Here is a 16238-nt window from a genome sequence, read left to right as displayed (position 1 = left end):
ATTTAATTTAGGATTGGAAAACCATTTTAAAGACAATACAGAGAGAACAAAAATAATATATTTTCTTTAAAAAGTTATTTTCTAATTTTTTATTATGCTTATAAAAACGAGTTATTGACTTCTGAGGGACAGTATTGTGGGCATGCTCTGTGAAGTGTGCAGAGGTCACTGTGCAGAGAGAGGGAGGAAGAGCTAACCCAATTTCCTATTGTCAGTGGTGTGATCTTACGTTATCTGCCTACAGCTGTTTAATTGTGGCCGGTCATACCTTTTATTGCAATCTTGCACAAATTTAATTTCCTGTATTACTGTCTAATGTCTTATCATTGGGTTTATTACTCTTATCATTGGGTTTATTACTTGTTTTCCGGAGTAACTCTTTACGTGATGTCCTTATACTGTATTACCTAGAATGAGCGCAGTTGTGCTTCATAAAACTGTAGTTTGACTACAATGACTCATAAACCAGTGCTAATAATTACATTAACATTCTCGGATTACGTGCAGCAGGAATAGACCGGAGAGCGCTAAGGGTTTTATGATCCATTCTGGTATATGATGGGCAATAAAGAGACAATTCAAAAAGAGCAGGACAGAATTTCCAGGCTACCTTGACTTGTTTACCCTTTGGTTGCATCATTCTGATAGCAGAAGTAAGAACTTGTATCTGAATCATGTTATTAGAATCGCAATGAGCACTAAAGTAGCAAAAGGCATTGCTAATTGTCAACGCATTTCTAGGATATTCCACCAATGTCCAATTGTTCGGGCAGGGCCGGCTCCAGGTTTTTCTGGGCCCCGGGCGAAAGAGTCTCAGTGGGCCCTTTTAACACATACACGATTCATGATGCACAGATACGGCGGAGAAATATATATATAGTACACGGGGCCCAGCCTGCCACCTCATCCTTCACATATGCAGACATGCGCACACACACGGTATGCAGACATGCGCACGCACACACGGTACGCAGACACATGCACGCACACACGGTACGCAGACATGCGCACGCACACACGGTACGCAGACATGTGCACGCACACACAGTACGCAGACATGCGCACGCACACGGTACGCAGACATATGCACGCACACACGGTACGCAGACATATGCACGCACACACACAGTACGCAGACATATGCACGCACACACGGTACGCAGACATATGCACGCACACACGGTATGCAGACACACGCACGCACACATGGTACACAGATATGTACACATACAGACATACACACATTTTTACACAAATTCTTAAAAACATATATAAAACAGACAAATATATATACACAGTCATACACACTGACATTCACATACATGCACTCACACAGACCCATTACAAATATTTTTAATATGGAGATTGGGGAAGCCTCACTCACCTGTCCCCAGTCCAGTGTCCTGTCCAGCAGCTCCTCAGGTATGGGGCAGTGCAGGGCCCCCGGCGTGTCACAGACATCATGGCCCTGGACCATCAGAGGGGCCCACTTGCGGTCGCGTCCGGGCGGCTCCCCCCCATCTGTGCAGGACCTCCGACGGTGTTTGATTACCGGCACTCCCCCAGACATGGCCGCGCGCTGTGCGGCTGTGTCTGCTAGTAATGACGCGGCAGGTGCGACACACAAGCACAATTAAAGGTGCAGTGCCGTCGACCCTGCCGTGTCATTACTAGCAGACACAGCCGCACAGCGCGCGGCCATGTCTGGGGGAGTGCCGGCAATCAAGCAGCACCTGCGTCACTGAACCGGTGCCGAGGAAGTGGCCAGGGCCCCGACAGAAAGTGGGCGGTGGGCCCCGACAGTGAGTGGGCGGTGGGCCCCGACAGTGAGTGGGCGGTGGGCCCCGACAGTGAGTGGGCGGTGGGCCCCTCTGATTTTCCAGGGCCCCGGCACTTGCCCGGGTACGCCGGGTGCTGACGTCGGCCCTGTGTTCGGGACATGACCCCTGTGATTCCAACCAATCGTAAGAACATAGTGGTATTGGTCCTGTGCCCAGTGACATAACTAAAGTCCGAAGGACCCCAGTGCAAAATCTTTTCCTGTACCCTTACCTGCATGTTTTTGATATGTATGGGCCATTCTGGCGTTCTAGATCCTATAAAGACATACTTGTCCCCCATCCTGGTATGAAGCTACCCATCTTGTTATAATGTTCCCCATTCTGGTATAATGTCCCCATTCTGGTATAATGTCCCCATTCTGGCATAATGTTCCCCATCCTGCTATAATGTCTCCATCTTGGTATAATGTATCCTATAAAGACATACTTGTCCCCCATCCTGGTATGATGCTACCCATCTTGTTATAATGTTCCCCATTCTGGTATAATGTCCCCATTCTGGTATAATGTCCCCATTCTGGCATAATGTCCACCATTCTGGTATAATGTCTTAGTTCTGGTATAATGTCCCCCATCCAGGTATAATGTCCCCCATCTTGGTATAATGTCTCCATCCTGGTATAATGTCTTCTCTCTGGTATAATGTTCTCCTTTCTGGTAAAATGTCCCCGCCCTGGTTTGATGTCCCTATTCTGTTATAATGTCCCCCATTCTGGTATATTGTCCCCATTCTGGTATAAGATACCCACCCTGGTATAATGCCCCTATCCTGGTATGATGTCCCTATTCTGTTATAATGTTCACATTCTGGCATAATGTCCCCCATATTGATATAACGTACTCATCATGTTATAATGTCCCCATTCTGGTATAATATCCCCCACCCTGGTATAATGTCCTCCATCCTGGTATTGTGTCCTCATCCTGGTATAATATCCCCATTCTGGTATAATGTCCCCCATCCTGGTATAATGTCTACATCCTGGTTTTATGTCCCCATTCTGGTAAAATGTCCCCAGCCTGGTATAATGTCCTCCATCCTGGTATAATGTTCTTCATCCTGGTATAATGTCCTCCATCCTGGTATAATGTTCTTCATCCTGGTATGATGTCCTCCATCCTGGTATAATGTTCTTCATCCTGGTATAATGTCCTCCATCCTGGTATAATGTTCTTCATCCTGGTATGATGTCCTCCATCCTAGCATAATGTCCCTCACCCGAGGAAACACATCCAGGCGATATTGGTATCGGCAGGTTTCCATCTCGCACGGGCCCAGTCGCACCCACTGCAACTGCAATCGTTATTCCCCTACATGTGCTGCTTTTTACTCAGCCACTTGAATGACTAAACAGGCTGATCATGAATCCTTAGAAGATAGCCAACAGGAAAGAAATAACACAGCATTCTTCTAGCATCACTGTCATTTTCTTCCGAGGATCACAGTCACTGCCAGCCCCTAGTTTATCCCACTGGGCAGCTCTACGCTGTCAAAATTTCCTCCTCATCTTTAAAGAGCTGCCACTTTTTTATTTTTACATTACGAGCTGTAGTTTTGATTGATACCATTTTGGGGTTGGTACGACTTTCTGACTTCTTTTTATTATCCTTTTGTGAGGCAAAGTCAACCCAGATGAACAGAGATTCTGCCAGTTCGATCTCTTATTTTTTTTTTTTTGTTTTGACATTCATTTTATGGCATTAATATTTTTATAGTTTATTAGCTCAGATAGTTACGATGTCAAATATGTAATTTTTTTGTTTTATGTTTCAGGAATAATGAGTGATATAAACATATTTTTGCATTTTTTAATATATTTTTTAGCCTCCTTATGAGGCTTGAACCTGTGATCACTTGATCGTTTGTACAATGCACTGCAATACAGTAATATTGCAGTGTATTGTAAAATCACTGATCTTTTCTGAAGCCCAGACATCGACTTTCATTGATAAACGTGCAAATATGCAATGATAATACCGACAGCACCCTGAAATCATGTTGTGGGTGAAAGGGGTGTCGATTGGTTGCTGGAAGAGACACTTTCCCCATTTCCAACCTCTTGAATGCCGCTTTCACAAATTACATCAGCATCTAAGAGGTGAAATTGCTGTGATGGGAGCTAGCTCTGTTTGCAGCAGTTAGGCTAAGGTGCTGGCTGTATAGGGTCCCATTCATATGGGACCACCTGGCTGTGCAGGGTCCCATTCATATAAACGGAGCTGTGCTATGGTTTTTCTATTTCCAGAGTGCAGCTGTGCAGGAACAGACTGTGAAGGGGCTCATTAGGGCCGCAACCCACTTCATTATGGGGGTCCCAAAGTTAAGGCTGATTATAACTGACAGCATATCTTAGTGACATGCCATCACTTTGTGGCAGGATCGGTTGTGGTCCCAGAAGTTGGAAAACGACCCACCATAACTTTGGTAAGCTTTTGAGATATGCCATCACTTTGTGCTGTTGTCCCTTCACTTTTGGAAGTTGGAAAACCACCCATCGTAACTTTGGGAAGTTTTTGAGATATGCCATCACTTTGTGCTGTTGTCCCTTCACTTTTAGGTTCAGTTGGGGTCCCAGACGTTGGACCGCCACCCACTGTAACCTTGGGCAGGTTCTAGAGATATGCCATCACTTTGTGCTGTGGTCCCTTCATTCTCGAGATCGGTTGTGGTCCTAGACGTTGGACCGATACACACTGTCACCTTCGGCAGATTCTAGAGAGATGCCATCCCTTTGTGCTGTGGTCCCTTCATTCTCGGGATCGGTTGGGATCCTAGACATTAGACCACTACCCATCATAACCGTGGACAGATTCTAGAGGTATGCCATCACTTTGTGCTGTGGTCCCTTCATTCTCGGGATCGGTTGGGATCCTAGACATTAGACCACCACCCATCATAACCGTGGACAGAGTCTAGAGGTATGCCATCACTTTGTGCTGTGGTCCCTTCATTCTTGGGATCGATTGGGGTGCTAGACGTTGGACCACCACCCATCGTCCCCTAGGACAGATTCTAGAGTTATGCTTTCACTTTATGAGACAGAAATACTCCTTTATGTCGTCGTAAAACACAATCTATACAGGAACTCACATTTTTTAGTTTCCATTGAGCAGTTGAGATTTGGCAGTGAAGGGGTTATGGGTCAACATCTGTAGCTGTCACCTTGTGTTATAGGCGTTCCTTATCCACAGGGAAGGAAATTGCCAGAAGACAGTGTGAGACCTAGAGGTGTATTATAAGTGTCGGGTCGACTTGCAAAGAGATTAAGTTGTCTGTCAAAAGCACAACATTGTGACAAGAAAGTCAGGAAAGTTTCTCAGCTCACTGATCAAGAGGATGTGAGGAAATAAGAAGGGCATGAAGACGTTTCCTGCTAAGCCCGAGGGCCTGCCAAAGAAATCGCCAATAAATGGATGAATTCTGCACGAAAATGAATTCTGCTGCTTGATAATACATGCCATCCATCTATTTTTAGAAGACACCCCTTCAGAAGACCTTATGGTGGTTTAAATCACACCTGTACTATGTAGAAATACATCATCTTGATGCTTTGGGTGTACATACCAGTCTAATATGTCCAGGAACGGTCCTGTTTCCCATGCTCTCTAAATTGATATACTCACTTTTTTGAATGGGTGGTTCCCCTTCATCAGTATTCTGCCAGTACTATAGGTGCTGGAAAATCCTTTTTCTCATTTCCCAGCATACTTCCTTCTTGCCATTTTTCAATTGCTTGCCTGCCCTGAACTGAAATGTTGTCTCTGTATTACACCTTCATGCATCGTGACAGACAAGAGAGCAGGAGCAGAAAGATAAAGACTTGGCCTCCAATACAAAAATAAAGACCTATCCTGCATCCAGTAACGATAAAGACCCTTCTCACTTTCTGTATAGACTCAAACCCACCCCACATCCTGTAGAGTCAAAGACCCAACCCCACTTCCTGAAGAAAGACAAAAACCCGCCCCATTATCCTATAGAAAGAAAAGTCCTGAGTCCACTTCCTGTAGAGAGAAAAAGACCTGATTGCCCTTTCTATATGAGGAAAAATACCCACCCCACTTCTTGTTGAGAGACACAGACCCACCTCCATTTCCTGTAGCAGTAAAAACCTGTCCCCCCTTCCTATAGACAGACATAGACCCATCCCCACTTCCTGTAGAGAGACACAGACCCATCCCCACTTCCTGTAGAAAGACACAGACCCTTCCCACTTCCTGTAGAGAAACACAGATCCTCCCCACTTCCTGTAGAGAGACAAAGATCCTCCCCACTTCCTATAGAGAGACACAGATCCTCCCCACTTCCTGTAGAGACACAGATCCTCCCCACTTCCTGTAGAGAGACAAAGATCCTCCCCACTTCCTGTAGAGAGACACAGATCCTCCCCACTTCCTGTAGAGAGACACAGACCCTCCCCACTTCCTGTAGAGAGACAAAGATCCTCCCCACTTCCTGTAGAGACAAAGATCCTCTCCACTTGCTGTAGAAAGACACAGATCCTCCCCACGTCCTATAGAGAAACACAAATCCTTCCCACTTCCTGTAGAGACACAGATCCTCCCCACTTCCTGTAGAGAGACAAAGATCCTCCCCACTTCCTGTAGAGAAACACAAATCCTCCCCACTTCCTGTAGAGAGACACAGATCCTCCCCACTTCCTGTAGAGAGACACAGATCCTCCCCACATCCTGTAGAGAGACAAAGATCCTCCCCACTTCCTGTAGAGAGACACAAATCCTCCCCACTTCCAGTAGACAGACTCAGATCCTCCCCACTTACTGTAGAAAGACACAGATCCTCCCCACTTCCTGTAGAGAAAAAGATCCTCCCCACTTCCTGTAGAAAGACACTGATCCTCCCCACGTCCTTTAAAGAGACACAGATCCTCCCCACTTCCTGTAGAGAGACACAGATCCTCCCCACTTCCTGTAGAGAAAAAGATCCTCCTCACTTCCTGTAGAGAGACACAGACTCACACCACTTCCTGTAGAGAGACACTCCCTCCCCACTTCCTGTAGAGAGACAAAGATCCTCCCCACTTCCTGTAGAGAGACACAGACCCTCCCTACTTCCTGTAGAGAGACACAGACTCACACCACTTCCTGTAGAGACACAGACCCTCCCCACTTCCTGTAGAGAGACACAGACTCACACCACTTCCTGTAGAGAGACACTCCCTCCCCACTTCCTGTAGAGAGACAAAGATCCTCCCCACTTCCTGTAGAGAGACACAGACCCTCCCTACTTCCTGTAGAGAGACACACTCACACCACTTCCTGTAGAGAGACACAGACCCTCCCTACTTCCTGTAGAGAGACACAGACTCACACCACTTCCTGTAGAGAGACACAGACCCTCCCCACTTCCTGTAGAGAGACACAGACCCTCCCCCGTTTCCTGAAGAAAGACATTGCCCTGCCCCCATTACTTGTAATCCGTCTATACCTCTCTGCAGCTAGAGACGGATAATACCTGATAACGGTCAGCGGACACTAAGTTACCCTGAAGGGAGACACAAGGTGGCTGGAACGTTGGAGAAGTTTTTCAGAGACAAAACTACATTTTTAAATAAAGTGATTCTATGGATTGTTTATCATATTATCTATCAAATGAGCTCAAGATGTCTGGAAGTACAAGGAACAATTTAAGTGTATGTACCGTATATTCCGGCGTATAAGACGACCTGGTGTATAAGACGACCCCCCTACTTTCCTGTTAAAATATAGAGTTTAGGATATATTCACCGTATAAGACTACCCCTTTTCCAACGCATACCAAACACCGGTAAAAATTAAAAAAAAAACAGATTTGAATTTAACATGGTCCTTTTTTAATTTAAATTCTTATGACATGCAGGTATATAGCAGGAAAACTGTCACTCATAAACATATTAAAATAGGGGGGACCCCACGTCATTTTTTGGGGGGGTCCCCCATTCTAATAGCTAGTAAAGGCTAGGTATTCAGCTGGGGGCTGATATTAGTAGCCTGGGAAGCTCCGTGGGTATTACCCCCTTCCCAGACTTCAAACATCTGCCCCAGCCGTCTGCTTAACCTCCGCTAGAGACTATAATGATGGTGGATCCCACGCCAATTTTCTTTTTAAAAAATCCTTTATTTTAACACTAAATGACAATTGAGGGGTTAATAAAGATGCAGTCCCTAAATTATTATTAATTTTGTAATTAATTTTTCCCAAAAATGTTGATGTGGGGCTTCGCCATATTTTTGTGTCCAGCCAGGTACAGCAGGCAGGAACGGGCTGCCCCCAACCACCAGCTGCCTATTTGTACCTGGCCGGACACAACAATATAGGGAAGCCCTTTTTTTTTAAATTATTTCATGAAATAATTAAAAAAAAAAAGACGTGGGGCTTCGCCCTATTTTTGTGTCCAGCCAGGTACAACTAGGCAGCTGGGGGCTGGAATCTGCAGCGCAGGGAGGCCCAAGCTTTCTGGCCCCCCCCCGCTGCAAATTGCAGTCCGCAGCCACCCCGGAAAATGGCGCGTTCATAGAAGCGCCATCTTCTGGCGCTGTACCCAACTCATCCAGGGCCCTGGTGCGGTGGCTCACTGGGTAATAAAGGGGTTAGGGCCAGCTTGGCATTATCAGCTGGCCCTAAGCCCGAAATTCATGGGGTCACGCCAATATTAGACATGACCACCATGAATTTCTAGTAAAGTAATTAAAAAAAACACAAACACCCAGAAAAAAGTCCTTTAATTGAAATAAAGACACAATTTTTTAATGTTCTAAATTAAACCATACTTACCATCACGCCCATTCCAGCTGAAGCCAACGATCTCCTGTAATAAAAGTAAAATAATAAAGCAACCTCATCCTTACCTCTCCATGGTTCCCAGGACCGGTCCAGCTCTGCTACATTCACATGACAGCTGCACCGCAGCAGAACGCTGCCGTTCAGCTTGCCATGCGGCAGACACTGAGAAGAGCAGGCATGCTTGTGCTCCTCAGTGTCTGACTGTGACGGCATCCAGATGAGCCGAGATCATGTCCAATGAACTCGGCTCACCTCATGCACGTCACTGACAGCGTGGGAAAATTCTCCTGCTCCCCGCATGCGCAGTAGAAGTTTCCCACGCTGTCAGTGACGGACGTCCAGGAGGTGAGCTGAGTTCATTGTCGGCTCATCTGGATGCCGTCACAGCCAGACACTGAGGAGCGCAAGCATGCCTGCGCTTCTCAGTGTCTGCGGGATGACAGGCTGGATGGCAGCGTTCTGCTGCGGTCCAGCCTGTCATCTCGATGTAGCAGAGCTGAAGCTGTCCTGGGAACCATGGAAAGGTAAGGATGAGGTTGCTTTATTATTTTACTTTTATTGCAGGAGATCGTTGGCTTCAGCTGGAATGGGCGTGATGGTAAGTATGGTTTAATTTAGAACAATAAAGAATTGTGTGTTTATTTCAATTAAAGGACTTTATTCTGGGTGTTTGTGTTTTTTTTAACTTTGACTATGGGGTTAGTAATGGGGGTGTCTTATAGACGCCTCTCCATTACTAACCTGGGCTTGATGTCAGCTGGCATTATAAGCTGATATCAACCCCAACCCTATTACCCCACTGCCACCGCACCAGGGCAGCGTGGAAGAGCGAGGCTAAGTGCCAGAATTGGCGCATCCTATGGATGCGCCATTTCTGGGGCAGCTGACGGCTGGTGTTTCTAGCCTGGGAGGGGGCCAATATTCATGGCTCCCTTCCTGGGCTATTAATATCAGCCCCCAGCTGTCTGCCTAGCCTTTGCTAGCTATTAAATTAGGGGGGACCCCACGTCATTTTTTTTGGGGGGTCCCCCATTTTAATAGCTAGTAAAGGCTAGGTATTCAGCTGGGGGCTGATATTAGTAGCCTGGGAAGCTCCGTGGGTATTACCCCCTTCCCAGGCTTCAAACATCTGCCCCAGCCGTCTGCTTAACCTCCGCTAGAGACTAAAATTAAGGGGAACCCCACGCCAATTTTTTTTAAAATAAATCCGTTATTTTAACACTAGATGACAAGTACAGTAACCAGCACTGTCACTGTACTTCATATATATGTGACTGACATGTTTCTATCTATCTAATCTATGTGTGATGCTCTATCTTTCTGTTATAAATTGTCGGGTACAGATGCTGAATTGCCGGCCGGCTTTTTTAAAGAGACGGTGCATGAAAACACTAATATTTGTTTTAATAAATCCTTTACACTAAATGACAAGTACAGTAAGCAATACTGTCACTGTACTTCTTATATATGTGACTGACATGTTTCTATCTATCTAATCTATGTGTGATGCTCTATTCTTTCTATTCTAAATTGTCGGGTGCCGGCTTATGCCGCTGCTGAATTGCCGGCTTTTCATATATTGTCACAGAAGCGATGCGAACTTCCCTGCTCCGGACACAGCGCAGCGCTTCTGTGACAAGTGAAAGCTGTCAGCACAGAAGCCCTGCGCTGTGTCCGGAGCTGGGAATACGCAGCGATGTGTCAGTTTCAGCACAGAAGCGCTGACTGTCTGGACCTACCGCCGCCGTATTTTAACTCCCTCCACCTTATATTAACTCCGACATGGCAGGGATACGGCCACGGCAGCTTATTAACACCCCCAGAGTATCCCCGCATGTCAATTTCTGAAAGTTCAAAAGCATTACCGGCGTATAAGACGACCCCAGACTAGACAGAAGATTTTTCAGTCTTCAAAAGTCGTCTTATACGCCGGAATATACGGTAAGTGCCATATCAATGTCGTGAGCACAAATCTGCTGTGAACTTAAGTAATAATTCCATAATACTGCCCAAATAATTTTTTAAATAACTTTCTAAATGGATTTTATGTACAGTACGTCTCAAATTCTTGTGTAAATTCTTGCGACATTTTAGAGGAGCACGCAATTTTTTTGTGCTATAAAGTCACCAACCAGATTAAGAAGAAATTTTTTTTTATATTTTGGAAAAATTAATGAACCATGTCTGCCATTTTCAAAAATTTGGCACAGAAAAAAACATGAACCAATACCGCTGGGTAAAAAAAAAGAAAAGTGAGTTAAAAAAAACACGCCCAAAAACAACAAATCAGCCCTATAGTTTTCATTCTGTGATAAAAGAGCAGCACTTTGCTTTGGCCCAGTTTGGCCATGTTACACATACTTCTTCAGTAGCGTTTTACCTGGTCCTGTGTATTTTTCCCATCATTTATTTATATATTGTTAATTATCTACTTCATTGAGTGCGATAATGAGAAAAGTCAGATTGACTGCAATGTAATTTGTTCTACTCCGATAAAAATGTATAGATCCGCCAGCCCCCGCCCCTCCCCCATACTTTTAATATAAATTTGGGGATACGTGATGCGGCTTTTTACGTGGCGTGAACTGAATTTTTATTCTCATCCCTTTTTTTTTGTAAAACTTTACAAAGACTGTAATGACTTTTCCTCCCACCGTGACCAATAGATTAATTCTAAATTTTCCAACTTGACGTTCCAGGATGAGGGGTGTACATAGTATATATTATATGCCTATACATGGACCATGGGATTGGCAGATGGGTTCTCAATTGGATGCACCTGGAACCCAACAGACCTGACATGTTCCTTCCATCAAGAGATTGGAAATTTATTTAATGTCTATGGTGTTCATGTAACGGAACAACGATTTACATCAATCACATTTCCGGTCATGGATTACTAGCTACTAAAAAAAGGCTTATTTCTGTTTTATTTTTAACCCCCACAGAGAAGTTATGCGGGCAAGAGAGTATACAGCACCGGACTCAGTTCTGTCTTTTGCTACTTATATCTTCCCCCTCCATTCAATAACTTTATCTTTTCCACTTTCGATGGAGCCTTTACAGCAGCCACTAGAGGTTGAGTAACTCCATATGGAAACCTTGTGAAAAAAAATTCTTTATGCATTTTATGAGCACTGTAAAAAAAAATGAAGCTGGAGACCATAGGATGAGTTTACACCAATTTTCTCTCAAAATAATGTAAATTTTTACGTATCCAGATCAATAACTGTATAATAGGAATATATACTTACAGGGCCCTTCTTCACGAGGTCTAAATCTGGTACCACAGCGGTAAGATGAACGATTGTAAACAGAGAATTGAGAACATAGGAGAAAAATAGATTTTTATGAAGTGTAATCCTTTGGCAGCTGAGACTCCTAAAATAAAGAATATAAGCCATATTTAATTAAACTATTGTAAGATGAGCGTTTCCATTCACACACAAACAAAATACAGAAGTAAGGAGGTTTATAGTGTATACAAATGCACCTAGTCCTGGGGTATACATAGAGGGAACGGCGACTGGGAGTAAAAATCAACATGGGGCTCTGAGAACAATGGGAACCCTGAGAAGGTCCACTCCACCTACTGAGATGGAAGATGGACCAACTAAATTGTGCCCCCCTGTCCTTGGCATCTGAAACAAAAAAAGACATACCTATTAGCTACTATTTACTTACAGGTACCACTAGTGAGATGGTTTTCTTCATTTTATTTTAATATACTGTATATATTTTAAACTATTTGGTGATAGTCTACAGTCGTAGGCAAAAGTTCAGAGACTGACGCACATTTTGTTTTTCACATTTGGTGCTTCAGTGTTTTTGGATCTTTTAGTCGGATGTTTCTATGGTTAGTGAAGTAGAATTATAAACATTTTATACGTTTTTAAACATTTATTGACAAATGCATGAAGTTTCTGTAAAGCCTGAATATTTCCAGTGTTGACCCTTATTTCTCCAGACTTCTGCCCTTCACCCCGGAACCTGGATATCGGCAGATCACAGATTACGGAACGGGCATACCTCAATTAAGCTGTCGTACTTGAGAACAGATATTATACATTGCATAGATCTGTGGTGTTTCAACTCCATAGATTGTGAACTTTTATTATCTGTGGCTTCAGATATCATATACAGTTATATGAAAAAGTTTGGGCACCCCTATTAATCTTAAGCTTAATGTTTTCTAAAAATTGGTGTTTTTGCAACAGCTATTTCAGTTTGATATATGTAATAACTGTTGGACACAGTAATGTTTCTGCCTTGAAATGAGGTTTATTGTACTAACAGAAAATGTGCAATCTGCATTCAAACAAAATTTGACAGGTGCATAAGTATGGGCACCCTCATCATTTTCTTGTTTTAAATACTCCTACCTACTTTTTACTGACTTACTAAAGCACTTTTTTTTGGTTTTGTAACCGCATTGGGCTTCGAACTTCATAGCCAGGTGTATGCAATCATGAGAAAAGCTACTTAAAGTGTCAACTTGCAAGTTGCTCTCCTGTTTGAATCTCCTCTGAAGAGTGGCATCATGGGCTCCTCAAAACAACTGTCAAATGATCTGAAAACAAAGATTATTCAACATAGTTGTTCAGGGGAAGGATACAAAAAGCTGTCTCAGAGATTTAACCTGTCAGTTTCCACTGTGAGGAACATAGTAAGGAAATGGAAGAACACAGGGACAGTTCTTGTTAAGGCCAAAAGTGGCAGGCCAAGAAAAACATCAGAAAGGCAGAGAAGAAGAATGGTGAGATCAGTCAAGGACAATCCTCAGACCACCTCCAGAGAGCTGCAGCATCAACTTGCTGCAGATGGTGTCACTGTGCATCGGTCAACTATACAACGCACTTTGCACAAGGAGAAGCTGTATGGGAGAGTGATGCGAAAGAAGCCGTTTCTGCAAGCACGCCACAAACAGAGTCAGCTGAGGTATGCAAAAGCACATTTGGAGAAGCCAATTTCTTTTTGGAAGAAGGTCCTGTGGACTGATGAAACCAAGATTGAGTTGTTTGGTCATACAAAAAGGCGTTATGCATGGCGGCAAAAAAACACAGCATTCCAAGAAAAACACTTGCTACCCACAGTAAAATTTGGTGGAGGTTCCATCATGCTTTGGGGCTATTTGGCCAATGCCGGCACCGGGAATCTTGTTAAAGTTGAGGGACGCATGGATTCCACTCAGTATCAGCAGATTCTTGACAATAATGTTCAAGAATCTGTGATAAAGTTGAAGTTACGCAGGGGATGGATCTTTCAGCAAGACAATGATCCAAAACACCGCTCCAAATCTACTCAGGCATTCATGCAGAGGAACAATTACAATGTTCTGGAATGGCCATCCCAGTCCCCAGACCTGAATATCATTGAACATCTGTGGGTTCATTTTAAGAGGGCTGTCCATGCTCGGCGACCATCAAACTTAACTGAACTGGAATTGTTTTGTAAAGAGGAATGGTCAAAAATACCTTCATCCAGGATCCAGGAACTCATTAAAAGCTACAGGAAGCAACTAGAGGCTGTTATTTTTGCAAAAGGAGGATCTACTAAATATTGTCACTTTTCTGGTGAGGTGCCCATACTTATGCACCTGTCAAATTTTGTTTGAATGCAGATTGCACATTTTCTGTTAGTACAATAAACCTCATTTCAAGGCAGAAACATTACCGTGTCCAACAGTTATTACATATATCAAACTGAAATAGCTGTTGCAAAAACACAAATTTTTATAAAACATTAAGCTTAAGATTAATAGGGGTGCCCAAACTTTTTCATATAACTGTATATATATGTGCCGTGGGTGATAGGTGTTGGACCCCGATTAATGACCAATCTTAAAGGTCCTAAGTAGTGATGGATGGACCCGTGGATGTTCGGGTTTGTCGGCGGATTCAGTCGAACTTTAAAAAAAAGTATGGTTCGAGTACCAGAACCGTACCCGAACGCGGGCTCCATTCAAATAAATGGGGGCCCAAATATTTGGCTTTTCCCATGCTGCCATCTGTATTTTTTTGTCAGCTTTTTGTTTTTTAAAGTATTTATTTTTTTACATACTGCACTGGGACTTACTGTACATGTATTTTTTAATAAATAAATAATTGAAAAAAATGGCATGGGGTCCCCCTTTATTTTCCTAACCAGCTGAGAGAAAGCCAACAACTGGGGGCTGGTGTTATTATTCTGGGAAGGGACCAATATCCATGAAGCTTCCCAGGCCATTAATATCAGCTCACAGCTGTCTGCATAGCCTTTACTGGTTAGTAAAGGGAGAGGGCCCCCCAAAAAATAACCAGGATATTGGCCCCCTCCCAGACTGAAAACACCAGCCCTCAGCCACCCCAGAAATAGCGCATCCATTAGATGCGCCAAATATGGCGCTTAGCCTCGCTCTTCCCACTTGCCTTGGTGCGGTGGCAAGTGGGGTAATAGTATTGGGGTTGATGTCAGCTTTGTAATGTCCGCTGACACCAAGACCAGGGGTTTGTAGAGGAGAGGCATCTATAAGACACTTCCATTACTAACCCTGTAATCAAAAGCAATAAAGACACAGGAAAAAGTCCTTTAATTGAAATAAACACACCCCGACCCTCTTTTACCTATCCATTAATGTAAAAATAAAAAATCACAGTATTCCTCACCTGTCCGCCGATAATCAATATGTCCCACGAGTAGCAGAGTTGAAGAATGTAATGGGACATATGGATTATCGGCAGACAGGGGAGGAATACTGTGATGTTTTAATTTTATTTTTACATTAATAAATGGGTAAAAGAGGGTCAGGGTGTGTTTATTTCAATAAAAAGGACTTTTTTTGTGTGTGTTTATTTCAATTAAAGGACTTTTTCCTATGTCTCTGTCTTTATTACTTTTGATTACGTGGTTTGTAATGGGGGCCTCTGATAGACACCTTTCCATTACTAACCCCTGGGCTTGATGTCAGTGGACATAAAACAGCTGACATCAACCCCAAAACTATTACCCCACTTGCCATTGCACAAGGGCAAGTGGGAAGAGCCAGGCAAAGCACCAGAATAAGCAAATCTAATGGATGCACCTTTTCTGGGGCAGCTGTGAGCTGCTATTTTTAGACTGGGGAGGGCCAATATCCATGGCCTCTTCTCTGTCTGAGAATAACAGCCCCCAGCTGTTTCCTTTAGCTTGGCTGGTTATGAATTATGGGGAGGACACCACACCATTTATGAAATTTATTTATTTAAATAACTTAAAGAAAAGGCATGGGACCCCTCTATTTTGATGGTGTAAGGGGGAAGACCGGGGTGTAAGTACTTTCAGAACAAGGGATCCGGAACTGCCGGGGCCGTACCTCTGGTTGCAGGGGGAAGACAGACTGAGAGCACAGGCGTCAGGTGACTGGGAAGCTGGGGGCGTGTCCAGAGTGAGAGCTGGGAGGTCAGGTGAACGGGAAACTGGTGGCGTGGCTAGACAGAGGGATAGACGAGGACTTTTGCGTGGGAAAGCGGCAGGAGAGTCCCGCTCAGGAGAGCAGTGTGAGAGAGTCCAGGCTCTTGGCTTCAGTACTTGGAGCAAGATCAGAGAGCAGTGGACCGGAGGAGTCAAGCCGACTAGAGGGAGAAGAGACGCAGATT

General features: G+C 44.0%; 1 protein-coding gene across 2 annotated transcripts in view; it reads right to left on the bottom strand.

Annotated features, from left to right (window-relative positions):
• The window catches only part of CALCR (calcitonin receptor), a 435656-nt gene that overhangs the window by 47978 nt on the left and 371440 nt on the right, over positions 1 to 16238 (bottom strand). For both annotated transcript variants that reach the window (XM_073677352.1, XM_073677351.1), the window contains exon 7: positions 11880 to 12006. In XM_073677352.1, coding sequence (XP_073533453.1) covers positions 11880 to 12006 — 127 coding nt within the window. The remainder of the gene's footprint in view (positions 1 to 11879; positions 12007 to 16238) is intronic.

The sequence above is a fragment of the Phyllobates terribilis genome, unplaced genomic scaffold (assembly GCF_046119375.1).
Source record: "Phyllobates terribilis strain yellow unplaced genomic scaffold, ASM4611937v1 Scaffold_4__5_contigs__length_816908805, whole genome shotgun sequence".
NCBI lineage: Eukaryota > Metazoa > Chordata > Amphibia > Anura > Dendrobatidae > Phyllobates > Phyllobates terribilis.
This window is presented reverse-complemented; position numbering and strand designations above follow the sequence as displayed.